Raw genomic sequence first — 27,512 nt, forward strand, 5'->3', positions numbered from 1 at the left:
TGCCACAACTGGTTCCAGAGAATAGGTCACAGATCTGCTCCTGCTGCCCAATTGCCTCCATCAACCAGCTCAGCCTCCCACAGCTTTTCGGAGGCAGATGTGGGAAGGATTCATTAAAGAACGTCTCTCCAGCTAAGTTAGTCAGAGAAGACTAAAAAAATACGTCCCTTACTGTGAACTTTCTTCTTCCAACTCAAGGACCTAAACTAAAAAAGGTCTTTCAGCTCCCACCGAGCAACTTCGGTGTAAATGTTCAAGTGGGTGGAGGGGGGGGGGCCTGGGGGGAAAAACACACCAAGATTTTAGGGATGAAGAAACCAAGACGCTGACAATAAGGATAGCTAAACACAAAGCCTTCAACATGGTTTGTGGGGCAGCATGTCACAGGACAGGACGCGATGCGAATGTAGACAGAGGTGGGGGGGGGGAGAGTGTTGTGAATTTCTCACACTCCTTAGAAAAAACAGAGGTCATCACTTCTGAATAGAAACAAACTATGACAATACAAAAGGGCACCACTGAAGTAGTGATGTTAGATCAGTAAATGCCACACGTACTTGTAACTCATTTATTTTAAAGGCCTCTTACCTGTAACGTTTACTGTCAGCTATGAAAGGCCTCTCTGAAAAGGTGGGTAGGAACTGCTGGCTGTTCTCACCTGTGTGAAAGAAAACAAGAGCACAGTGGAGTTTCAATACTAGATAGTCTCCACTGACGGCAGCAAGTGTCTGAACAAGGAAATGGTGGTAACGTCCTGCTAAGACCAACAGTGATCCAGGAGATTCAGTCACTGTATTGATCATGACCAAGGATCTTAGCAATCCATTTGCCACAGAAAAGACAAAACAAAACACAGAATTTGCATTTTTGTAGAAAATCTTGTTTTGACATTTTGTGAAAAAAATAACATCTAAAATAGAAGTCTGTCACCAGCACACACAGAAATATGGGGGACTGATGCTGACTCCCCTGGGCAGCAAGGTTCCTGCTGACAGATTTCACTGCAATTGTGCATGTGCACACACACAAGAGGTTTACATAGTGATAGAAATGTAGCCGTGTTAGTCTGGTGTAGCTGAAACAAAAGACAGGACTATGTAGCACTTTAAAGACTAACAAGATGGTTTATTAGATGATGAGCTTTCGTAGGCCAGACCCACTTCCTCAGATCCTGATTCTAATAAACCATCTTGTTAGTCTTTAAAGTGCTACATAGTCCTGTATTTTGTTTCAAGAGGTTTACAGTATTTTTAACTGGAGAATGGGGGTGAGGGGAAACACAGAAAACTAGGCTCCTTGGTCATGACAGATTATAAAGAATTACAGTATTTTTTTCTTGGCGTCCAACACTCCCCAAACACTAGGACTCTTCCCACGCATCTTCTCAAGCTTGCTCAAAAAACTCAGAACTTACTGCCACAGAATGTTCATTGCAGGTCATAAAATCAGGGCACAGCTTGGGACACATGGGCACATGTGAGAGCAACATTATACAGCAGTCCTGGTCTGCTATAACCCTGCTATTCCATTATTCGGCCTTTATTCAGCAGAGATTGCCATGCTAGTCAAATATTCGATGAGTGGCTAAATGGGAACTGGAAAAAATCACCAACAGATTCGCCCTCCCTGCAATCGCGAAGACAGATTTGAACCCAGCTCTCCAGAATACAGAACTAATGAAATATCCTACTCCCCTCTCAATAAAAAGCATTCTACTGTGAAACTTACATTCAGCCTGGGCAATGATGGAAATGGACGCAGAACCTCCTTCTGTCTCTTCTTTTGCTGTTCCTTTGGTGATCACATCTTTCAGGATCTTCCACTGACTGTGGAAGGCAACTTTCTCTGAATCTTCTACTTTGCAAACACTGCTCTGCTTCTCACCCACTGTTTCACTCAGCCCTTTAGTAGCAGCAAGCTCCTTCTGGTGCCCGATAGTGGGGTCAGGAGCTCCTTGGCATGCAATTTCCATCACGGCCATTTCATAGGCTCACAAAGACACTGTGTAAAAAAAAAAAAAAACCCTTGTTAGAATTTACAGAAGGATAAAATATTAGTTCACGCAAGAGTCTCACAACTTAAGTTGTAACAGCCACATGAAGCCAGGGACAGGTTAGATTTGGGTGGCACCATATGTTACCCCAGGTCACACAGAACCTGGGAGCTGTAAACAGAACTGTGATATCCTAGGTCCCAGTTCCCTGCTCTTATGACCAGATCAGAGCTAAATTATTAATATTATTTCAAATTCTACAAAGATGGAAGATTTTTCCTTTATCTCATATTCATGCGGCCTAACTACAAACAGTAATTAAGCATAGTAATTTAAAACCCCCATCATTTTACAGAGGGAATGGTCACACATCTCTATTCTGTTTGCTGAACGTTACCAGTTAGATCTGCAGATTCCATATTCTCTGTACATCCCCTTACAACCTGTACCTTTGAAATGGGCATGAAGTATTCCTGTCTTTGAATTTCTCTCTTACAGCTTGTGTGTTAAGAGTAGCTTGTTTGTTTTTGGGGGTGGGGGGAGAAGGGCAGAGAGGGAAAGAAAGAGTTCAATAAAGTTTGTTGATGTGTGTGGGTGTTTAAAAAAAAAAAAAGAGGAAAGTATATTCTAGCTATTCATGAGTCATTTCCTCATGCCAGTCCATCCACCAGTAAAAGTGAGATCCTAAAGCAAATGCTTTGTATTAAGCAGTTTGTGAAAATTCAGATTCCTACATCAAATGTAGGCAGGTGAATGTGTAAGTCCCAGCCTCCCCCATTCCACAAAAAGTGTGAGAAAATGGAAAGATGATGCCTGAATAAACCAGTAAAGGCAGAAACACAAGATCATTCCAAGCACATACCAACAGACTGCTTTTGCTGGTCACTGCCTGGGATAACCAAACAATCCAAAAATGCACATAGTGACTACTGTTATGATCCTCAAGGGAGCATTAAGGGTGCTTAGCAGCTCTCAGGATTGGTGCCTAAGGGGCAACCTTAGGAAAGAAATGAACTGTTTGAACTCCAAGTGCACATACCTGTGAGTGGTTTGCAAATGAACCACCTAACAGCCTGGGACCAACTAGGGATGTGAATGGTTAGCCGGTAAGCCTCACCCTTAGCTCAGCCAGAACAGCCCCTGGTCAGCAACCCACACAGCAGGTCAGGGCGCTCCAGTCTAACCAGAGCAGTCCCCCATCCATCCCCACCTTTAAATCAGTTAACCAGTTAAACATTACATTTAACCAGATAACTAATTAAATGGGATTACACACCTCTAGGCCCAACAGAACTACAATAGGCAGGCAGGCATACAAGATAAACCAGCAAGGACCATATTCAGAGGCTAACTGAACACACAACAGCTGCCATGAGTGCTGGTGACAGAATCCTTCTCACTACACTAATCCTTGTGCCTCTTCCCTATAGAATGTGTGTCAAGACCAAGTGCTATGAAATCTCCAGAGCAGCCGAGAGCCTGCCAAAGGACTAACTCAAGCCACCACTGACATGGTAGACAAGTTCAGGGCTATTTTCATATTCACACTCTCCTGATTTGCAATACACTTAGCTTGTACTCTCTCCATGTCCTTTAAGACCCAGGTAAATCCTTGAACTCTCTCTCTCAAGTTAAAACATTAGTATCATTCCTAAATACCTCAGATTAGTTAAATACATGTACTGGGATTGACCCATCACAAAGTCCCGGTCCTTTAGAAATAGAAGAGAGTTACACACAGCTATACTGACATTGAAGTCAGTGCAAGGAAGACTTTTTTTAAACATGTAAAATAAACCCGAGAAATCCCACAGAACTAGTGTAAACCCAGCCTTTTATTAAAAACCATGGTGATAATCGCTACACAGTCAATTTAACACATGATCCAAGTGAGCAGGGCTGTGAAGGAGAAGGGAGTTTTGCCTGTTAACTGAAATTAGCATTACAATTTGAGAGGTGACAACTAAGTGGTGGGAATTCTCAGGAACAGGGAGCTGGAAATGAGACTGGATAAGAAAGACTGGCCATCATATTTATAACCACAACATTCCCTAGAACAGCGGTCACCAGCCAGTGGATCGGGTTCTACCGATAGATCTTGGAGCCTCTGACAGGTGACCCTGACTGGTCTGGCCAAGAGACTATCAAGTGCTGGCACTTCAGTTGCCCCTTCCGCCACTTCTGCGCATCTCCTGCCCTTTGCCTTGGAGCTGTCATCTCCAACCCCTAGGAGCCTCCTGCTTGCTGGGCTGGACAGGGGAAAGATGTCAAAGCACCCGCCTCCTACCCTGTAGCCTATCCCCACAGAGCAGAGAGGGAGCACAACAGGGCTTGGGATGGAGTTTGCTGGCTGTTTTCAGGAGTGGCGCAGGGCCAAGGCAGGGGTGAGCCTGCCTCAGCCCTACTGCACAACCACTCAGGAGCCACCTGAGGTAAGCAGTACCCAGTCGGAGCCCACATCCTGAAACCCTACCTCAGACATGAACCCCCTCCTGAATCCCAGACCTCTGCCCTGGCCCCAAGCACCCCTGCATCCAAACACCCTCCCCAAGCCTGCACCTAGAACCCCCTCCAGTACCCCAACTATCTGCCTCAGACTCAGCTCAGAGCCCCTCTCGCACGCCAAATCCCTTAATCCAAGATCAGAGACTGCACCCCAACCCTCTTCCCTTGCCTGGTGAAAGTGAGGGAGGGTAGAACAGGCAGGAAGGGAGGATAGAGTGAGCAGGGGCAGGGCCTTGGAGAAGGGGGCACAAAGGAGGTGGGGCCAGGGAATTTGGGTGTGAGGTAGATCTTGGATTACACTTACATTCAAAAAGCAATCTCATGCTTAAAAAGGTTGGAGGCCACTGCCTTAGTGGTTCCAACCCCAGCAGGAGAGATTCAGCCCTTCCCACATACGTAAACTGGAGGCTGTAATCCTAGAGAGGTGCCAAGTACTCAACTCTCACTCATGTGGTTACGGGCACTTACCACCTCTTGGCATACCATTTTTTTCAGTTACATTTTAGAGAAAAAGGCCTATATTCTCAAAGGCATTTAGGCACTCAATTTACAGAAATCAATGGGAGTAAGATGCCTAAATCCCAGAGTCCTGTGGGCTCTGAACAGACACTACAGATTTCACAGTGTTATTCATAAGATAAGCGTGCCCCCCGGCAACTGAGGACTGTGTTGCTGTTTGTCCAGCAGGCTGACACCCTGCCACTGCAGCAGAGATCACATCCTCACCAATTCATGGGAAAGAAAAGAGATACGGGAAAGAAAATTTAAGTTATGATTATAGTGTGCAGTTAAGACAGAGTTTCCTAGTTTCATTAGTCAAATAGGTTAAATTCTTCCAGATTTCATCCCTGCCTGACCACAAAGACCTGTTTCTTTTTTTAATATAAAGGACAGGCCCATGAAAATGAAGAAATCACAGAGGGGTCAGCAACAGAGCTAGGAGCCACGAACACTATACCACCTTCCTGCAGTTGAACTCACTCAGTTTTTAAACAGTAATGGAGCTAACTGCACTTTGTACCCACTAAGATTTTACAGCAAGATAACCAAGCCACGTTAGCTATTTTACTGTAAAACACACACCTTTCTGGCAACGAAGGTACAGCCATACGAACAGCGGCTGGGAATGGAAAGTCATTGTACAGCACTACTGAAGATGTACAGTCATTGATCTAATTGCATCAGTGTCTCTTTCCCCAAATAGCCTCAGATGCTGAAAACACAAACACACAGCCTAGGATTTTTCAGAGGAGCCTAAAGGAATTAGGCACCCAAATGCCATTTAAGTTCAAAGAGAATGGAGTGCTCAAATCCCTTCAGCTCCTTAAAAAGACCCAACCCCGATCATTTTGCTACTTTGAGGCACCACTTGTCTACTTCAGTTTTTCATCTGAAGATAACGTCCAACTGAAGTAGACTCTGGAGCAGGGACTTTGTCTGACCTGCCAAACGCTCTGTGATTTTAAATAAGTCTAACTCTAGTAGAATTTTAACAGCTGGGCCAGGGTGAACCAGAACAGTACATTTCAAAGTATGAAAGATATACAACACATTATAGTTGGCCCCAATCAGCTGCTGTGAAGGCCAAATCTCTCCCGCCAATTGCTATTTTGGAATGGTTCTAAGTTAGCATTTTGTCAGAGGCCAGGCAACCTACAGATTGGAGAGAGCTACCCTAAGTCAATTTATACATTTAAGAGGGGTACTTTTAAAAAAAATCTAATGCTCTTTCATTCAAATCACCCCTAAGATGCTTATGATGTTAGAACATACAATTTAAGTCTTAGCAACGTTACTCTGATGACCTATATCTGGCCACCAAAAACAAAACTTCACAACTGTGGGATGGAGCCTGGAATTTACACATAATACCACCAGGGAGTGCTACATCCCCATCCCCAAGACCATGCCTACACTAAGGTTTATGTGGGAATCTTTAATTTCCAACAAAGTAGCACTCTCACTACAGGTAGCAACTCAGAAGCAAAGAGCAGTCCAAGGCTCAAATGTCTGAGATGTTAAACATGAGGTGGTAAAAAATACTGGAACCTGTATGAACTTTTATCTACATCAAAGATTTCATAAGGAGAACAGCCCTTGCTGAAAGTTACAAGTCCAACAGAAACCCTCAGAATATAAAATGTTCTGGGGAACTGAGAATTTTGTATAAAACCGTAAGATGCCAAATTCTGTCCTGTAAAAAGGACATGATCAACCCCAACACAGTTCTTACAAGTTTATTATGCCTTCTTTAACATTTGAGAAGTGATGTTTTCCCGCCATTTATTCCTTCCTCCATTTGGTTGGTGAACATAGATTTCTTCCGCTGCCCATGTTTCAAATGGAATTGAAATTAAGATAGTTCTGTTTAACTTGTCAGTTCCAGCCATATTATGGCAGCATAGCATTGGGGTTGTCTGTGAACTAGAGTCAGCATGTAGAAGTTTCAGTTAATCTCAGAATGGATTAAAGAAACAGAACATGGAGGACCTTCTCCAATCAATTTGTTAGGATTTTAAGATCAGTATCAGCAAAAAGAGGATTTATGGAAATCTGAGTTACCTGACGGATTAAATGTAGGCTTTGTGCAGAGACCTGCTGTTTGGTGACTGAAAGCAGTGTGAGTTAAATGACTTGTTATCCTTCTAGAGAAGTTTTAGAGAGGAAGCCATGTTAGTCTGTTTCAGCAAAAACAAGGAGTCTGGTGGCACTTTAAAGACTAATGTAATAGGGCATAAGCTTTCCTGAGCTACAACTCACTTCCTCGGATGCTGAAGAGAAAAAGAAAAAAAAAAAAAGATAGAGATGGGAAAGTGACATTAGTGCTAATGAAATCAGAGTGGAAGTGGTTCATCCACAACAGTGGTAAGAAGGTGAGAGTACTTGAATGGGAAATTACCTATTGTAATGCGAGAACAATTCCTATGTTTATTTAGACCAAGGGTCTGCAACCTATGGCTCTCGAGCCAAATATGGCTCAGTATGGAACCAAATATGTCTTTTTGTCAGTCTCAAAATACATGCAACTTTTTAAATTAAAATGAAACATTCAAAATTTTAAAAATGTGTAACTACTTATGTAGCTTGATTGTGTGCTTGAGCCTGAATTTGACCAGTTATGTTGTAAACTTTAAAGAAATTTACTGCTACATCTTTTTGCACAAGTCCCATTAAATAAAGTCTGTGAGTACAGTTTCATTTACACTATTATTAATCATCATGTCAATTAATAATATTAAGTTGTATATTTTTAGTCATGCAAATGGGCATTCTTATACAGTTTTTTGTTGACTTGTTCTGAATTTTGATGTAGTTTGGCTCTTTGGTTTGAAAAGGTTGCTGACCCCTAATTTAGACCTTGGTTCAGGGTGCCAAATTTGCATATGAATTCCTTTCAACATACAAATGCAGGTGGGGGAAGCACTTTAACCTTCCTGGGCACCTGTCCTGGACTTGAAAGTAGCAACTCTCAGGCAAAACAAAAACAAAAACCCCTTCAAAACAAGACACTGCTAAGCTGAGTGTAAGTTTGCACCGCTTACATGGCTTACTTTTTACACTTCAGAGTAATTAATGAAATAGAATTTTTAGCTGTCATGCAGTACTACAATGTAATGCAATGCAGAAGGAAATACCACACATTTAAGCAGGTCTACCTTTAGTCTTCCCTTGCCCCACACTCATTTTTGTCTAGGGAGAGAGGCGGAGAACCTCAGGCCCATTGGCTGGAAGCAGCCCCCAAGGCTCAAGCTTCCGCCCCCAACCAGCATAGGGGAGCCAGCGGTGGCCCCCCCGCGAGGCTGTAAGCACACAAAAATCTACGAGGCTGGGCCCCCCCTAGGCTCTGGTATGCAAGGGAAATGTGGGGAGTGTCTTTCTCCTCAGTTAGGGACTATGTCCGTGAGAGGTTTTGTGTTTTTTGCTTCTCACTTGTGTATGGCCCCCCGACTGATTTTTCCACTTCCGACCCAAAAAAGGTTCCCCATCCCTGGTCTAGGGCCCCAGCCAACTCCTAACAATGTTATTTTCATAATATTGAAATGGGATGAGATTCACTAAAGCTATTTGATAAAACATTTACCCATTTCATTCAAGTTAACGTTTGCAAAGGATTTTGTACATAACTCCTGTAGAAGCTGCATATACTAAGTTAGTAAGCATCAATCTAGACAAGGTTATATTTTCAATTAAGTTTAGTTGTTTTTACATCTCCATCAACCTTCATTATGCAGTAGTCCAACAGAACATTCTGAACTCATTTTTTAAAAGATGACATTTCTTAAGCAGAATAGTGATAGAAATGTAGCCGTGTTAGTCTGGTGTAGCTGAAGCAAAATACAGGACTATGTAGCACTTTAAAGACTAACATCTTTAAAGTGCTACATAGTCCTGTATTTTATTTCTTAAGCAAGCTTAGTTGCCAATATTACATCCCCAACTTAAAATAAGTTGGTACTTAAAAGGGACATTCCTCTCTGTGTCCTATTTATGCTACCAAAAACTTCCATGTTACACAATTCAATGTTTTCTGTGTAGACAGAACTAAATTTTAACCAAATATAATAAATATTGTAAACTCCACTGCCAAAGACAATCAAAAGATTTGGTCCCATTTATACCAACCATGCTACTTCTCTTCCCAGACCCTTACATGAAATATTTTGTAATGTCAACAGAAAAAAACAGCTTTCACTTAAATGGTTTTTACTAAACTTAGTAGAGACGGAAGCATTTCCACATAAGATTTATTTAAACATTCCCCTTACCTTGTGAACCCCAAACACATCATCATAATAGTGAACAAGACCCAGAAAGCTAAACTAACTCATTTAGTTTCACTGTCCAATCTGAGAAAAATACTATTAATCAAACAGCAATATTTTAAAGATTTATAGCAAACAATTTCAACTTAAGTTGAGACATTTAGATATTTCTAAAGCACCATCACCATGCTAAATGCAAAAGTTAAGAATACCAACAAATGTGTACAAAATTGACTGACCTCTCCTTCCACTCAGCTGTTGCTATTAATAAGGTTAAAGTAACAGTATGATATTCAGAGACTCAGCTTTTCATGACAACAATCACTTAGTAATTCAACTTTTTACATGTGCAATCAATTATAACAACTGCACAGCCACTAGATTTAAGATAGTTAAATGTATATACCTATGTATAGCCCTTATGATGCTTAGAGTAACTTGGATGTCTTCTAACCCTAATTTCATCTGCAGACTCACACTGTGGATAAACAAAGAAGAATTATCACTCATACAAGGGCTCAGAAATCCTATTTAAAAAGCAATTTGCAAGATGTGTCAAGCTGCCACTTTCAATTCGTGCACGTATGTTTCCAGCTTAACTGATATTAAGATGAAGCAGACAGGAAGCATCTGAAATCAACCACAGCAGTGACTTATTAATCAGCAAAGCAGTATTTTAACCTTTTGCCAAAAAAAGTTGTTTTAAAGAGAAGTGATGGTCAGATAATGAGTAGTGAGTAAACAGGCAGTTAAACTGAACTCCAGATCTTATTCACTTGTATATTTTGATTGGCTGATCAAGGTCTCTGCCTTTTTCTCTCCTCCCCCACTGTAAAGGATAGCTTTTGCAGATCTGCACCTAGCAACTCCTAATCAAAACAGCAAAAGTCTGCTGTTTACTCTCCTAACTTATTAGGAATGCTTTTTTGCTGTAAAGAAGCAGAAAGCAGGCAGAAGTAAGTTATCCCCCCTCCCCCAAATCAAAAAGGAAAAAAGTCTGTTCATTAGTAGAAAGATACCATCTGGGCTAAAAGTGTCTCTTTAGGCCTCCTCTGAAGCTACTATAGGAACACATGGAAAAGAAAGAGCAAGTTCAACTGAATTCTAGGCTGAAGATACATATTAGTCAGTAATGAGATCACTTAGGAATACTCTGCTATGTTCAAGAATGTTTCACAAAATAATTGTTAATTTGCTGAAATACTTCACATAACGTTAACAATGTGAAGATGTTTAGGCTGCACAACACACTAGTAGAAATCAAAGGAACAAAACAGAGTTCAGCTATCATACCTTAACTAAATAGTTAAAGTTATCATACACATCCAAATCTGCCACTCTTTCAGTATTCCACTGAATAAAGCTGATGTTTTGCTAATACCTTATTTCATTGTTATTTTCAAAACATACTAGGTATCAGATGTTGCTATCAAAACCATTCATGTCAGAAACGAAGACTCTCTTATTTTAGTTTAACAAGTTCATAGAATCAGAGCTGCAAAAGACCTCAGGAGGTTATCAAGTCCAGCCTCCTGGCTCAAGGCAGGACCAATCCCAACTAAATCAACCCAAGTTCAAATAGCCTTTGCTGATGCTTCCCAGCAGAAGGTTCTAAGAGAGGAAGTCAATTTATGACCAGAAACAGCTCAGATTTCTGGTATCTTCACTTTAGAAAGTTAACAGCAGTTTTACTGTTTAACACATTTTAAACAACTGAATTCTAGAGCTGACACGTGGAAGCTACATCTGGATGGAAAGGGAGCCAAGGAGCCCAACAGGGCAATGCTCACACTAGGGTGGTAAATATGAACACTGATTGGCTTGCTCTTGCCCCTCAGAGACTAGGGGTTACTATTGCATGGGACTGCCTAAGACCCCAGCCCCCCCATTTCACAGCCCCACCCCCCTCGACCAGCCCCCAGCCCATTTCACAGCCCCACCCCCCTCGACGGGCCCCCACTCCCCTCGACGGGCCCCCACTCCCCCCCATTTCACAGCCCCACCCCCCTCGACGGGCCCCCAGCCCCCCCCCCCACAGCCCCCCCCCTCACAGCCCCCCCCCCTCCCCCCCATTTCACAGCCCCACCCCCCTCGACGGGCCCCCAGCCCCCCATTTCACAGCCCCACCCCCCTCGACGGGCCCCCACTCCCCTCGACGGGCCCCCACTCCCCCCCATTTCACAGCCCCACCCCCCTCGACGGGCCCCCACTCCCCCCCATTTCACAGCCCCACCCCCTCGATGGGCCCCCACTCCCCCCCATTTCACAGCCCCACCCCCTCGATGGGCCCCCACTCCCCCCCATTTCACAGCCCCACCCCCTCGACGGGCCCCCACTCCCCCCCATTTCACAGCCCCACCCCCTCGACGGGCCCCCACTCCCCCCCATTTCACAGCCCCACCCCCTCGACGGGCCCCCACTCCCCCCATTTCACAGCCCCACCCCCTCGACGCGCCCCCAGTCCCCCCATTTCACAGCCCCACCCCCTCGACGGGCCCCCACTCCCCCCATTTCACAGCCCCTCCCCCTCGACGCGCCCCCGAGGCGGCGGGGAGCCAGCGCCCCCTACAGGAGCCGGCCGCCGGGCGGGCTCGGCCGGAGCCGCGGGGGGAGCGGTAGGACCCGGCCGGGCGGCGAGTAACGGGGTCGCGCGCCGCGGGGAGGGGCCAAGCGGCCGGCGCGCGCCCACCTACCCGCTCCGGTCCGTGCGGGGCCTCGGGCGCGGCGCAGGCCTCAGGCTCCCTCCACGGCGCCTGGGGAGCTCGGGCCGCATCTGCCCCAGCACCTGCCTGGCCCCGCCCCCGCCGCCTCGGCCCCGCCCAACCGGCCTGCCAGGCATCGTAGCCACGCCCCCTGCCTCCCTAGAACCAATCCGCGCGCGTGCTCCTTGCAGCCTCGCTCCTCCCCGTCGGCAGCGCTGCCGCAGGGTCGCTTCTTCCGCCGCCCCGGCTCTCGGCTTTCATTGGACAGAGGGGGCCTGTGGTTTCCCAGAAGTGGGCGGGGCTTCTCGAAAACCTTTTCCCTTCCCCCTCCAGGCGCGGCGGAACTCGCCGGAATGCGCGTGCGCAGTCGGCCCGCGCGTGGGAGGCGGGACATGTGGCGTTTGCGATGCGCGGACGCAGGTGGAAGGTTTAGTCCCCGGCTTCGAGCGCCCGCCGCGCGCATGCGCGGGGGGGCCGTTAGCCCGGCGGTGGCCTCGAGCTTCCCGCCATTATCCTCTCAGGCGCGTCCGGCCTGTGCCGCCCTGCCCAGCAACTGCTGCTTGCGCCGGCGGGGCGCCTCGCTAGTCGCTCCCCCATCTGTCAGAAAGAGGCGGGGGGGCCGGGGTCGCCCCCTTGGAAGCTACACAGCCCTGGGGCTCTCCAGAGCAGCAGCGCCCGCCTCCCCTCAGGCAGGCTTAACGCCCCTAGTCCGGCCAGGCAGGCTCGGGCCAGGGGCTGCGCAGGGTGGGCGGGGGGCCGAGCCCTCAGGGCGTGGTGTTCCTCCCGCTGGCGAGCTGCCCTTCGGGGGCCTGCCCGCCCTGGCCCATGTGCCCCGTTCGGCTTCACAGCGTCGCCCGGCCCCTAAGTAGGGACACGCCGTCAACGTGCTTCGCGGCGTCGCCCGGCCGCTAAGTAGGGACACGCCGTTATCGTGCTTCGCGGCGTCGCCCGGCCCCTAAGTAGGGACACGCCGTTATCGTGCTTCGCGGCGTCGCCCGGCCGCTAAGTAGGGACACGCCGTCAACGTGCTTCGCGGCGTCGCCCGGCCGCTAAGTAGGGACACGCCGTCAACGTGCTTCGCGGCGTCGCCCGGCCGCTAAGTAGGGACACGCCGTCAACGTGCTTCGCGGCGTCGCCCGGCCGCTAAGTAGGGACACGCCGTCAACGTGCTTCGCGGCGTCGCCCGGCCGCTAAGTAGGGACACGCCGTCAACGGGCTTCGCGGCGTCGCCCGGCCGCTAAGTAGGGACACGCCGTCAACGGGCTTCGCGGCGTCGCCCGGCCGCTAAGTAGGGACACGCCGTCAACGGGCTTCGCGGCGTCGCCCGGCCGCTAAGTAGGGACACGCCGTCAACGGGCTTCGCGGCGTCGCCCGGCCGCTAAGTAGGGACACGCCGTCAACGGGCTTCGCGGCGTCGCCCGGCCGCTAAGTAGGGACACGCCGTCAACGGGCTTCGCGGCGTCGCCCGGCCGCTAAGTAGGGACACGCCGTCAACGGGCTTCGCGGCGTCGCCCGGCCGCTAAGTAGGGACACGCCGTCAACGGGCTTCGCGGCGTCGCCCGGCCGCTAAGTAGGGACACGCCGTCAACGGGCTTCGCGGCGTCGCCCGGCCGCTAAGTAGGGACACGCCGTCAACGGGCTTCGCGGCGTCGCCCGGCCGCTAAGTAGGGACACGCCGTCAACGGGCTTCGCGGCGTCGCCCGGCCGCTAAGTAGGGACACGCCGTCAACGGGCTTCACGGCGTTGTCTGGCCGCAAAGTAGGGACACACCGTTAATGTGCTTCTCCGCACCCAGTAATGGGTGGACCGGAGTGCCTCGTTGCAAAGGAGGATATTGATATAACAGGCATCACAGAAACTTGGAACGAGACAAGCAACGTGACCGTCATACCAGGGAACAACATCTATCGGACACAACACGTCGTGTGGGTAAGGGAGTGGTATTATACGTGAAAGAAAATGTAGAATCAAATGAGGGATAAATCTGAAATGAGCCTAAATGTTCCATAGAATCGCTATAGGAAGTAATTCCATGCTCTGATGAGAAGAATATAGCAATATGGATATATTACTGACCACCTCACCAGTAGGGTTGCCAGGTGTCCGGTTTTCAACCAGACAGTCCAGTATTTGAGCTTTCTGTTCAGGAAACAAATTGAGAAAATAGAAATGTCGGGTATTTTCTAAATAAGATGTAATGTAGATTGTGATGTAATGTCAAGTGTATCCAGTATTTTTGTTGAAACCATCTGGCAACCCTACTGACCAGGAAGTGATAGTGACTATCACTGTCCTGGTCAGGTGGTCGGTAATATATCCCCACTGCTATATTCTTTTGCTAAGGGAAATTAGAGAGGCTGTAAAAATAAAAATAATAGTGCGGGATTTCATCTATCCCATATTGACTGGGTACACATTGCCTAAGGACGGGATGCAGAGAGAAAATTTGTTGACACCTTCAATGACGGCTTCTTGAAGCAGCTGTTTCTGGAACCCACAAGAGAAGAGGCAATTCTTGATTTAGCCCTAAGTGGAGCACAGGATTTGATCCAAACAGGTGGATCTCTTGGAAATAGTGACCATAATGTAATAAAATGTAACATCCCTGTGGGGTAAGAAACACCTCAGCAGCCCAACACTGTAGCATTTAATTTCCGAAAGGGAAACTACACAAAAATGAGGAGGTTAGTTAAACAGAAATTAAAAAGGTCCAATGCCAAAAGTAGAATCCCTGCAAACTTTGCACGGAGACTTTTCAAAGACACCGAAATAGTCTCTCAACTTAAATTTATACCTCAAATTAAAAACACAATAAGAGAACCAAGTGTCGCTATGGCTTAACAACCAAGTAAAAAAAGCAGTGAGAGATAAAAAGACATTGTTTAAAAAGTGGAAATTAAATCCTAGCGAGGAAAATAAAAAGGAACAAAAACTCTGCCAAATTAATAAGGAAATCCAAAAAGGAGTTTGAAGAACAGCTAGCCAAAATCTCAATAAGTAATAGCAAAATGTTTTTAAGTACATCAGAAGCAAGAAGCTCGGTAAACAACCAGGCTGTGTCTAGACTGCAAGTTTTTCCACAAAATCATCTGTTTTTGTGGAAAAACTTGCCAGCTGTCTACACTGGCCGCTTGAATTTCCGGAAAAGCACTGACGACCTCTTGTAAAATCATCAGTGCTTTTCCGGAAATACTATGCTGCTCCCGTTCGGGCAAAAGTCTTTTTCCGAAAGACTTCTGCGCAAAAGAGCCAGTGTAGACATCACAGAACTGTTTTCCGCAAAAAAGCCCCAATCACGAAAATGGCGATCGGGGCTTTTTTGCGGAAAACCACGTCTAGATTGGCCACGGACGCTTTTCTACAAAAAGTGTTTTTGCGGAAAAGCATCCTGCCAATCTAGATGTGCTTTTCCAAAAATGCTTTTAACAGAAAACTTTTCCGTTAAAAGCATTTTCGGAAATTCATGCCAGTGTAGACGTAGCCCCAGTGAAACCACTGGACGATCAAGTTGCTAAAGGAGCACTCAAAGTCAATAAGGTCCTTGCGGAGAAACTAAATGAATCCTTTGCTTTGGTCTTCACAAATGAGGATGTTAGGGAGATTCCCAAACCTGAGCCATTCTTTTTAGGTGACAAATCTGAGGAATTGTCCCAGTTTAAGGTATCATTAGAATAGGTTTTGGAACAAATCGATAAACTTAACAGTGACAAGTCACCAGGCCCAGATGGCATTCACCCAAGAGTTCTGAAAGAACTCAAATGTGAAATTGCAGAACTATTAACTATGGTTTGTAACCTATCCTTTAAATCAGGGCTACTCAACTTTGGAAGCCCTGGGGGCCACAGTGATACTCATAGCACATGGCAAGGGCTGCAACTTAAATGTGGTTGCATATCCATGCAAATATATATGCAAATATATGCAAATAGCTTCTTTCACACTGTCGGGTATGAATAGAAAGATTAAGGCAAGACTACACAACACTTAAGTCATTAAGCCCCATTTAAGTCAGTTCTGCTGATATTAATAAAATGCATATTTACCCAATTTCCACCCATATGAGAGCACTTTTAAGGAGCAATGACAGGTCAGGAATTTTACTACTAAAACGCATTTCAACAGAAGACCATTATATTAACTACTTTTTTGTTTTGGCTTCATAATTTTAACAAATCAAACAAAAACTGCCAGTACAGTACTGGAATTTACTGGAGTATAAGTACAATCAGGCTATGTCTATACTGGCAAGATTTTGCGCAAATACTTTTAACGGAAGAGTTTTTCCATTAAAAGTATTTGCGCAAGAGAGCGTCTACACTGGCACGTGCTTTTGCGCAAGAGATGTGCTTTTGCGCAAAAGCATCCGTGCCAGTGTAGACGCTATCTTGCGCAAGAAAGCTCCGATGGCCATTTTAGCCATCGGGCTTTCTTGCGCAAGAAATTAATGTTGCCTGTCTACACTGGCCTCTTGTGCAAGAGGGCTTATCCCTGAGCAGGAGCAGCAGAGTATTTGCGCAAGAAGCACTCATTTTGTACATTACAACGCCAGTGTTCTTGCGCAAATACTCGTGGCCAGTGTAGACAGGCGGCAAGATTTTGCGCAAAAGCACTTGCTTTTGCGCAAAATCTTGCCAATGTAGACACAGCCTGAATGTGAAGACTGTGTCTGCAAACTTTTCATCAGCTGTTTCACATCAGGCTTGTATTCCATTGTAGCAGCACGGAGACAGTTGGTCAGATGTCTGTCAGTAAGAGAGGTGCGCAGTTTTGACTTGATGATTCCCATAGAGGAAAATGAACTTTCACAGACATATTTAGACCCACAGCAAGTTAGCACTTTTCTGGCATATTTCAGTAATGCAGGGTACATGTCTTCCTATACATAGGACATCCAAAATATTCCAGTGTCCTCTTTCTTATGCCTAGCTGTTAGAATACTATTGTTTTGCAGTTCTATCATCTCTTCTTCAAATATAGCCCTCTCAACACCAAATCTCACTGCTGAAGGTGAGACTGCTTTTATGTCAACTGAAAATAGAGTCCGTCGCTCCGTGCGGGATGGAGGCAGGGTTGCCCAGCTGTGGCGCCAGATCCAAACATGCAGAGCTGGCTGAAGATATGGACTGACTGGGCTACCGCCCCCATTGTAGGGGGTGCTGGGCGGGGGCGGGCTCCTGGGGTCCAGGGTGCACAAATGGCTCAGGCTGGCCCTGCAAACATGGTCAGTGTGAGCTAATCAGCTCTCAGGCTCTGCCCACAAGGCTAAGCAGCCAGCACTTCCCACAATGCCTTGGCACTTCCAGCACCTCCTCCCTGGGGGCTAGAAACACTGACACCCTGTATCCGTCTGTTCCAGCCAGCCCATCCGCTTGCATCTTTCAATGCTCACAATACCTGGGAGACGCCTCACCATTGTGGAGTGTGTTCCCAGTGGAGGCCATGTTCAAAGGATCCCACCCACAGGCCATGTGTTGAGCCCCACGTAAACCCAAACCCCGCTGCAGGCCGCAAACAAATGCGCAGCAGGCCCTGTGTTGAGTAGCCCTGCTTTAAATCAACTTTTTTACCTAATGACTGGAAGATAACTAATGTGATGTAAATATTTTAAGAGGGCTCTAGTTACAGACCAGTATATCTAATGTCAGCACCAGGCAAATTAGTTGAAACTATAGTAAAGAATAAAATCGTCAGACGCATGGATGTACATAATTTGTTGGGGGAAAGTCAACATGGTTTCTGTAAAGAGAAATCCTGCCCTACTGATCTACTAGGGCTCTTTAAGGGGGTCAACAAACAGGTGGAAAGGGAAATCGAGTAGATGCAGTGTACAGGCAGTCCCCGACATAAGTCGGATCCGCAGTTACGAACGGGGCTGCCCCGGAGGACACAGACTGCGGGACCTCGCGGTCCTGCCACCCGTGTACTCCGGGGCTTTCTCCGCGTCTCCCTGGTCTGCAGACCAGGAAGACGCGGAGCAAAGCCGCGGGGGGGCTCGGGCAGCGAGGCAGCCCAGGCACGCCTGGGCTGCTCCGCTGCCGGCTTCCCCGAAGCTTTGCAAAGCCGCGGGGGGGCTCGGGCAGCGAGGCAGCCCAGGCGCCCTGGCCTGCTCCGCTGCCGGCTTCCCCGAGGCTTTGCAAAGCCTCGGGGAAGCCGGCAGCGGAGCAGCCCAGGGCGCCTGGGCTGCCTCACTGCCCGAGCCCCCCCGCGGCTTTGCAAAGCCTCGGGGAACCCGGCAGCGGGACGGCCCAGACGCCCCGCAGCTGTCCCGCTGCTGGCGTCCTCAGAGGCTTTGCTCCCTGTCTCCCTGGCAGACCAGGGAGACTGGGAGCAAAGCCGCGGAGGACCCAGGTGGCGGGACTGCGGTGCGTCTCGGTCCGCCGCCCATGTCTTCCTGGTCTGCTGGGGTGGGGGGGGGGGGGACGCAGCTAGTACGCCCCCGCCCTCCCAGCAGACTAGGCTTTTCTCCAGACGCCTGTGGCAGAGCAGCTGGGGCGCTGCCGGTTGGTCCCGCAGCGCCGCTCAGCGGCTGACTCAGGACGCCTGGGGCAGAGCAGCTGGGGTGCTGCTGGGTTGCTCCAGTAGCGCCGAGGAGCGGCGCTACTGGAGCAACCCAGCAGCACCCCAGCTGCTCTGCCCCAGGCGTCCCCAAGTCAGCTTCTGCTGAAACTGACCAGCGCTGACTACAGGAAGCCCGAGGCAGAGTTGCTCTGCCCCGGGCTTCCTGGAATCAGCTGCTGATCAGTTTCAGCAGCAGCTGACTTGGGGACGCCTGGGGTTCTTAAATTGATTCTGTATGTAAGTCAGAACTGGCGGTTAGTTTCAGCAGTGGCTGAATCTGGACGCCAGTTCCGACTTACATACAGATTCAACTTAAGAACAAACCTACAGTCCCTATCTTGTACGTAACCCGGGGACTGCCTGTACATAGATTTCCAGAAAGCCTTTGACAAGGTTCCTCACCAAAGGCTCTTAAATAAAGTAAGTTTTCATAGGATAAGAGGGAAGGTCCATTTATGGATTGATAATTAGTTAAAAGACAGGAAACAAAGGGTAGAAAGAAATTATTTGTTTTCAGAATAGAGAGAGGTAACTAGTGATGTCCCTCAAGGGTCTGTATTAGAACCAATCCTATTTAACATATTTATAAATGATCTGGAGAAAGGGGTAAACAGTGAAGTGGCAAAATTTGCAGATGATACTAAACCGCTCAAGATAGTTCAGACCAAAGCAGACTCTGAAGAGCTTCAAAAGGATCTCACAAATCAAGGTGACTGGTCAACAAAATGGCAAATGAATTTTGATGTTGATAAATGTAAAGTAATGCACATTGGAAAAAAATAATCTCAACTATACATACAAAATGATGGAGACAAATTTAGCTGTAAGCACTCAAGAGAGATATCTGAGGGTATGTCTACACTACAAAGTTAGTTCGAACTAACATCCGTTAGTTTGAACTAACTTTCCTAGGCGCTACACTAGCGCTCCGTTAGTTCGAACTTAATTCGAACTAACAGAGCGCTTAGTTCGAACTAGGTAATCCTCATTTTACGAGGATTAAGCCTAGTTCGAACTAACTAGTTCGAATTAAGGGCTGTGTAGACCCTTAATTCGAACTAGTGGGAGGCTAAGGCTTCCCAGGTTTCCCTGGTGGCCACTCTGGCCAACACCAGGGAAACTCTATTGCCCCCCTCCCGGCCCCGGAGCCCTTAAAGGGCCACGGGCTGGCTACACACTTTGTGCCAGTTGCAAGGCTGCAAGCACCCATGCCTGCACAGCCTGCACCTGCCACACAATGAGCCAGCCATCCGAGGGCTCCCAGCCCTCCACTGCTCCCCAGGACCAGCCTGGCGGCTCCCAGGAGCCTGCCCGGGGGCGCAAAAGGCGGCCACCCGCCTGGTCAAGTGCGGAGATCGTGGACCTCATCGAGGTTTGGGGGGAAGCCTCCAATGTCCACGATCTCCGCACTAGCCACCGGAACGCGGCCGTCTACGGCCGCATGGCTGCCAGCCTGGCCGCCAGGGGCCACCAGCGCAGCCGGGAGCAGGTGCGCTGGAAAATTAAGGACTTGCGGCAGTCCTACTCCCGAGCCTGCCTGCCAGGGGCCGACCCGGAGGCCTGCCCCCACTTCCATGCCCTGGACCGCCTCCTGGGGGCTTATGCCATCCCTGCCCCCCGGGACGTGATTGACCCCGGGGCAGAGGGACCGCTCCTGGACACAGAGGAGGAGGAAGAGGGCTCTGAGAGCCAGGAGCCTGCCGCCAGCCTGCCCAGGACCCGGGACCCCCGAGGCACGCCACAGAGCCGCTCACCTGCGTCGTCTGAGGTCAGGGAGGCATCCACCTGTGAGTACCCTCGTGTTCCCCTTATGTGTACGGGGGGCTGGGGCAAGAGGGAGCCCCGGGACCGTGCGCCTGGGCCTTGCCCACCACGGAGCAGCAGCTGGGGATCCTGCAGGGGCCCTGGCCTTGCAGAGGGGAGCTGGGTTTCACACACCTGGGCCCCTGGGGTAATTGACCGCTGGTCTTCTTGCACCACAGCCGCAGCACCTGGGACTGCAGGGCACACCACCCCGCCTGCAGCAGCCGCCCGCGCCTGGGCAAGCAGGACAGCCAGGAACCAGGACTACCACCAGAGGCAGCACGTCCGGTTCCTGGATCAACAGCTCCGTCTCCAGGACCACTGGGTCCAGGAGGACCTCAGGCTGCGCCAGAGGAGTCTGGAGGCCCTGGAGGAGCAGGGCCGTGCCCTGCGAGGCCACCTCCAGAGCCTGCTGGACCGCTTCCCATTTCCTCCTCCCCCTGCTCCCCCTCTTGCTCCCCCTCTTGCTCCCCCTGCTCCCCCCGCTCCCGCTCCTGCTTCCGCTCCTGCTTCCACTCCTGCTTCCTCCACACCCCCTGTCCCTCCTGCCCCCCCCTCCACAACCATTTCCCACCGACGCCCCCGGACCCGCAGTGTGGCGAGACGGAGAGGCAGCCGGACTCCCACCCCTGAGCTTTCCTTTCCCTTCCTCCCTTCCCTCCCCTTCCCTTTCAGCTCCCTCGTCCCAGGTTTCCCCCTCCCCTCTCCCACCCTCATTCCTCCCTTCCCGCACCCAGTTATGTTCAATAAACAGACGTTTTTGTTTCAAAAACAGGTGTCTTTATTGTACAGTAGGTAGGGAGAGGAAAGGGGAAGGGGGGTAGGGTGGAAGAAGGCCCCAGTGGGGCATGCAGGGAGAGGTCAGTCCTCCTCCTCCTCCACCAGGAAGCTCTCCCGCAGGGCTTCCCGGATCCGGACAGCCCCCCGCTGGGCTTCCCGGATGGCGGTGGTGCGGGGCTGACCGTAGTGTCCAGCCATGCGGTCAGTCTCAGCCATCCAGGCTGGCAGGAAAGCCTCCCCCTTCCGCTCACACAAATTGTGGAGCACACAACATGCCGCCACCACGGGAGGGATGTTGTGCTCGGCCAGGTCCAGACGGGTGAGGAGGCATCGAAAGCGGGCTTTCAGTCGCCCGAAGGCCCCCTCCACCACGATGCGGGCCCTGGTCAGCCTGGCATTGAAGGCCTGGCGGGAGGGATTGAGGTGCCCCGTGTAGGGCTTCATGAACCAGGGCTGCAGTGGGTAGGCGGCATCCCCCACCAGGCACACGGGCATGTCCACATCCCCGACCCTGATGTGGCGGTCGGGGAAGAAGGTCCCGTCCTGCAGCCGCTGGCACACGGAGGAGTTGCGGTACACCCGGGCGTCGTGTGCTTTGCCGGACCAGCCCACATTAACGTCCGTGAACTGGCCCCGGTGGTCACACACGGCCTGCAGGATCACGGAGACGTACCCCTTTCTGTTGACGTACCGGGACGCCTGGTGTTCCGGGGCACGGATGGGGATGTGCGTCCCATCGATGGCCCCCCCTGCAGTTGGGGAAGCCGAGGGCGCCGAATCCCCGGATGACGGCGTCCGGGTCGGCGAGGCGGACCACCCTGCGGAGCAGCACCCGGTTGATGGCCTTGACCACCTGCGGAGAGAGACCCAGCAAAGCGCCAATCAGTGGGGCGCCCGGGTGGCTGGGAGCGTGCGTGCCCTGGCAGTGCCCCGCGCCCCACTCCCAGAAGCAACCCCCCCGGCGGCGTGTAGTACGGCCGGGACAGCCCGACCCCTCTGGTGCGGGGCGCTTTCGCCTCCTCCCGCCCCCTCTTTGTCCCTTGGGTGGCCCATCCCCTCCTCGCAGCCCTCCTCCCCCCCGGCTCGGTGGCCGACGAGCGCCGTACCTGCATGAGCACCGCTCCGACGGTGGATCTCCCCACGCCGAACTGGTTCCCGACGGATCAGTAGCTGTCCGGCGTGGAGAGCTTCCAGTGGGCGATGGCCACCCGCTTCTGGAGGGGGATGGCGGGTCTCATGCGAGTGTCCCTTCTGCGCAGGGCAGGGGCGAGCCACTCGCAGAGCTCCAGGAAGGTGTCCCTCCTCATCCTGAAGTTCTGGGTCCACTGTCGGTCCTCCCAGTGCTCCAGGACGATGCGGTCCCACCAGTCGGTGCTGGTGTCCAGACGCCAGACGCGGCGGGGCACGCCGGTGCCGGGGCGCCGCCGCAGCTCCTCCACGGCCCCCAGGGCAGCCAGGCGGAGAGGCAGGGGGCTGACGTTCACCAGTTGGTACCAGGCAGCCTCGTGCCATTGCTGGCAGGCTTGCAGCAGCAAGTCCAGAATGTGCACCAGAAGGTGCAGGGCGAGCCGTGGCTCCATGTTGCCACCTGCGGCGGCCCCCCGGAAGGGAAGCACCGACACAGACGGGCACAGAGACCAACGCTTTGCTGTCCCTCGGCGAGGTTGGCAAGCAAGCAGGAAAAGCTGAGAACCGGCTGTCCAGGGGGGGGTCCCTTTAAGCTCGAGCCTCAGATAGCCTCAGACAGCAGCCACACAAAGCAACTACTGTCCTGATGCCCTGCCAGAACCGGTTTCAGCTGCTCTTAAATGCCCCCCTGCGTCCAATCAGTGTGGACGCGCTACTTCGAATTAGCAAAACGCTAATTCGAACTAGTTTTTAGTTCTAGACGCTCTAGTTCGAATTAGCTTAGTTCGAATTAACTAATTCGAACTAAGTTAGTTCGAATTAGCGCTGTAGTGTAGACGTACCCTTAGAGTCATTGTGGACAATTCTCTGCAAACATCCACTCAGTGTGCAGCGGCAGTCAAAAAAGCAAACAGAATGTTAGGAATCATTAAAAAAAGGATAGGGAATAAGACAGAGAATATCTTATTGGCTCTCTGTAAATCCATGGTACACCCACATCTTGAATACTGCATGCAGATGTGGTTGCCTCATCTCAAAAAAGATCTCTTGGCATTGGAAAAGGTTCAGAAAAGGGCAACAAAAATGATTAGGGGTTTGGAACAGGTCCCATATGAAGAGAAATTAAAAAATTTGGACTTTTCAGCTTAGAAAAGAGGAGACGAAGGGTGATATGACAGAGGTCTATGAAATCATGACTGGTGTGGAAAAAGTGAATAAGGAAAAGTTATTTACTTATTCCCACAAAAAAAGAACTAGGGACCATCAAATGAAATTAATGGGCAGCAGGTTTAAAACACATAAAAGGAAGTTATTCTTCACACAATGCACAGTCAACCTGTGGAACTCCTTGCCAGAGGATGTGAAGGCTAGGACTTTAACAGGGTTCAAAAAAGAGCTAGATAGATTCATGGAGGTTAGGTCCATAAATGGCTATTAGGCAGGATGGGTAGGAATGGTATCCATCTCCGGAGGTGGGTGACAGGGGAGGGATCACCTGAGGATTCCCTGTTGTGATCCCTCCCTCTGGGGCACCTGGCATTGGCCACTGTTGAAAGACGAGCTGCTGGGCTAGATGGGCCTTTGATCTGACCCAGTATGGCCATTCTTTTGTTCTTATGTTCCTCAGGTGCAGGTCAATTTTCCTTTCCACACCTACATGTGCCTTCTGTCAGCAACCTGAGCGGCGTGTCCCAGTGAAAGGGGCCTGTTGGCCCCTCACTAGAACTCAGTGAAGGGGAGTTGGTTGGCTGTCCCCAGTACAAAAAGGAAGGGATAGGGTTGATGGGAAATCAGGACCCTGAGACTGAGTGCGCAGGAGCAATGGGGAGAGGCCAGTGCTCCAGGTTAGCTTCATGGCCAGTGAAGGAATCCAGAGGTGCGGGGAATCCCATTCTCTCTGTGAGCTGGAATTGCCTGGATCAGACAGAGTGGAGCTGAGCTAAGGAGAGACCAGGGGCCCGAGCTAAGCTGGGGAGCAGAGCGGTGCCAGACAGAGAGACAGCTCAGAGAGCAAGTCCCATGCTGGGAGGGGAACTGCAGCCACTAGAGCCAGAGGGGCCAGAGAAGGAGCTGGAGGCAGGGCAGCAGAGGATGAGGCTGGAGGAATCTGAAGCTGGATGTGGTGAGCAGCTGGGGAGAGCCAGTGGGACTCTGGGCAGAAGCCCAGCACAGGAAACACCACCAGCCAAAAGGCCTTGCAGGCCAGACTTGGAAGAGGATTGTAACCTTGACGCGGGTGAGGGAAGCTAACTCTGGGGATAAGTGTCCTGCCACCTAGAGCCTGAAGGTGTGTGGCCAGTGCCAGAGCAAGTGCTTGACCCTCAGCATCCCTGTGGCACTGCCAAGGCCTGAGAAGGAGGCCTGGGAAGTGTGAGGAGCAGACTGTGAACTGCGCGTCACAGAAAAAAAGTTTGTAGTGGGGACGGGGTGCCGGCTCTGCGTGTTCTGGTACCAAAAACATTTGTGCAAACCTGGTGCCCCTGGCTCTTTGTGGTTTCCCCTTGCCACAGAGTGAGGTCATGTGTTTTCTTTTGACCTTTCCCATTTTTCCTTATGCTTTTTCAAAATTGGTTGCTGTTTAATACATTATATTTGCTTTGCATGGTATGATCAGTGTGTCAAGAAGTCACTCATTGCAGAGAGAGCACCCCAGAGTGGGGACACCCTAACTATGCCCTAAGTGACAACAACAAGGTTGGGGGTTGTGCAGCCCAGAAATCTTTGGCTTAGTTTTGTTGGGATTGCAAGAACTCTGCCACACAGGAGAGTGGAAGGGAGGCTTCTGGGTAAAGGAAGTGGAAGCGGGGACTCAGATCCTTTCCCTAGCCCATTTCACCGGGGTCATGGAGAAGCCAGGAAAGTTCCCCACAATAGCAAAACCATTCCTCCACTGATACAAGAATATTTTTTCTCCTCAGCAAAGCACTGAAGCTACTAAAGAAATTCACAGCTAAGGAATGAATCAACACATCTACCAGCACCTGCGTCCTGTGGACGCAGTTCAGCGCTTGCAAGGCAGCGCTTGCAAGGCAGCACCTCTTACGCACCTCAATGTCCCTTTTCCCTGTTTAAGAACAATAAACTAATCTCAGCCCTTTTCCCCGCAAGGCACTTTGGAATGACAGGAACTCTACTGCTCTCCTCCCACGCTGCAGCTGACTTCCAGGGCTGTGATGCTACATTGCTGGCTGTTTACCAGGTCTGAGGGTTTGGCAGAAGTACCTTCCTAACACAGTGCTGCAAGTTTCTCCCTGAAGGCCAAGGCCAGTGAAAAGAAACATAAAAAGGGCTGTATTTAAGACAATTTTTTTCTGCTCTCTTTTTGGTTTACTTAGCAAATCCTGTCACTCTTCAGTGCTAGCATTCTATACAGAATACTTTGCATATCAGGGACACCAAAGCTCTGACCATTAGCTGCCATGCATGCCCTGGGCATTTCGTCTGGTCTCTTTTATTTATAGCCAGTAAGCCATATCATTGTGATTCTTATAGCTACCAGCAGTTCCTCCCTGCTTACTATTGCTCAATCTTGTAATTAAAACCTAAGGCATTTAAATGAAGTTTTTCTACGTTTCTTTCTTAAACCACGGAATTTTAATTTGTCCATAAGTGCAAAGGAAAAGTAGTTCTGCAAGTTGTTATCGTTACAATGTGTGTGTAAATTATTATTATAATTCTATATATTATTTTTTTATTAAATACCCAACTGTTCCATGGGCCAAAATCCAAGGTCCTTAGTCCTGCATATTCCCATTGACTTTGTGGGATTTCTGCTCCTATGGTTTTGCTGGTCCTCCACCAGTTTTGATGTAGGTGATATCATTTTAAAGATAGCAAGCTGTAGCTCCATAAGATCTTTTTGAAATTCAGATTTGATTTTAGAAATCATTGCCAAATATACTATTAGACAACTGTAATCCCTTTTGTGTAGGATTGATATGTGTACACCACTGTCAGCTATTGGAAGTGAGGTCACACTTTTTCAAGTGTGAGTGTCATAAGCCTTACTTAGTACAGTAAACTTCCGATAATCTGCACCTTTAGGACCCAGGGGGTGCCGGATTATCAGATATGCCGGACTATCAGAAGGGGGGGCTATGAGGGGTCTGGAGTGGGGTGGGAGGGGATGCCACCCCAGACCCATCATAGCCCCCCCTTACGATAGTCAGGCTCTGCCCCAGGAGTCACTGATTCAGCCGCTGCTGGTCAGTTTCAGCAGCAGCTGAATCGGGGATGCCTGCAATAGAGCAGTTGGGGTGCTGCCGGGTTGGTCCCGTAGCGCTGCCCCTCGGGGCTGCGGGACCAACCCAGCAGCACCCCAGCTGCTCTTGGGGACGCCTGGGACAGAGCAGCTGGGGTACTGCCTGGTTGGTCCTGTAGCGCTGCCCCTCGGGGCTGCGGGACCAACCCGGCAGCACCCCAGCTGCTCTTGGGGATGCCTGGGGCAGAGCAGCTGGAGTGCTGCTGGGTTGGTCCCACAGCGCCAAAGGATGGCACTGCGGGACCATCCCAGCAGGACCCCAGCTGCTCTGCCCCAGGGGTCCCCGATTCAGCCGCTGCTGAAACAGATCAGCGGCTGATTCCAGGAAGCCCGGGGCAGAGCTGCTCTGCCCCGGGCTTCCTGGAATCAGCCGCTGATCTGTTTCAGCAGCGGCTGACTTGGGGACCCCTGGGGCAGAGCAGCTGGGGTCCTGCCGGGTTGGTCCCGCAGCGCCGAGGGGCGGCGCTACCAGACCAACCCCGCAGCACCCCAGCTGCTCTGCCCCAGGCATCCGGATTCAGCCTGCTGGTGAAACTGATGCTGCTGGTGTTGCAGGACCAACCCGGCAGCACTCCAGCTGCTCTGCTCCCGGCTTCCCCGATTCAGCTGCTGGTCAGTTTCAGCAGCAGCTGAATGGGGGAAGCCTGTCCGGCTGCCCCAGCACTTCCGGGTTCCTGATGGTGCCGGACCATCAGGAGTCCCGGAGCATTGGATGCTGGACTAATGGAGTTTTACTGTAAAAGCCAAAAAAAGGAAGTTGTCCTTTAGTTAAGGTCTTGAAATTTAGGATGATTTGAGAAGGAGGAACCTAGTTCTCACCCTTTCTAAATTGCAAAGTCCTTGGTGGCCACTGTTCTCTCACAGTCCTATCACTCAACAATTGGCTATTCATACAGCAACTAAGAATGTTAAAAAACATTTATTCGGATAAACGTGGAACCACTGAAATTTTCAGCAGTTACATGTTTATATATGGGGGGGGGAGGCAACTCCTACAGAGTCACCTGCCATCCCCCTGC

At 50.1% G+C, this 27,512-nt stretch overlaps 1 protein-coding gene and 1 long non-coding RNA gene across 5 annotated transcripts in view; one reads left to right on the forward strand and one right to left on the reverse strand.

The window, feature by feature from the left end:
* Positions 1–12,084, reverse strand: part of MAP3K14 (mitogen-activated protein kinase kinase kinase 14) — a 32,267-nt gene extending 20,183 nt beyond the window's left edge. Inside the window, exons 1-4 of one of the 4 annotated variants that reach the window (XM_075911475.2) lie at positions 11,955–12,080; positions 9,668–9,739; positions 1,729–2,001; positions 589–658 (exon numbers count right to left, since the gene is read on the reverse strand). In XM_075911475.2, coding sequence (XP_075767590.1) covers positions 589–658; positions 1,729–1,981 — 323 coding nt within the window. In that variant the 5' untranslated portion in view covers positions 1,982–2,001; positions 9,668–9,739; positions 11,955–12,080. Of the gene's footprint in view, positions 1–588; positions 659–1,728; positions 2,002–9,667; positions 11,128–11,954 lie in introns of those variants that run through there. The other 3 variants (XM_006111835.5, XM_075911474.2, XM_006111837.5) reach the window with 3 other exon arrangements.
* A 150-nt stretch (positions 12,085–12,234) lies between these two features.
* Positions 12,235–25,788, forward strand: LOC142821010 (uncharacterized). Its single transcript, XR_012898057.2, has 2 exons — positions 12,235–13,892; positions 25,151–25,788. It is a non-coding gene; the product is annotated as an uncharacterized LOC142821010 (long non-coding RNA).
* Positions 25,789–27,512: the final 1,724 nt, after the last annotated feature.

Source organism: Pelodiscus sinensis, chromosome 29 (genome assembly GCF_052426305.1).
Source record: "Pelodiscus sinensis isolate ZL-2025 chromosome 29, ASM5242630v1, whole genome shotgun sequence".
Classification (NCBI taxonomy): Eukaryota; Metazoa; Chordata; order Testudines; family Trionychidae; genus Pelodiscus; species Pelodiscus sinensis.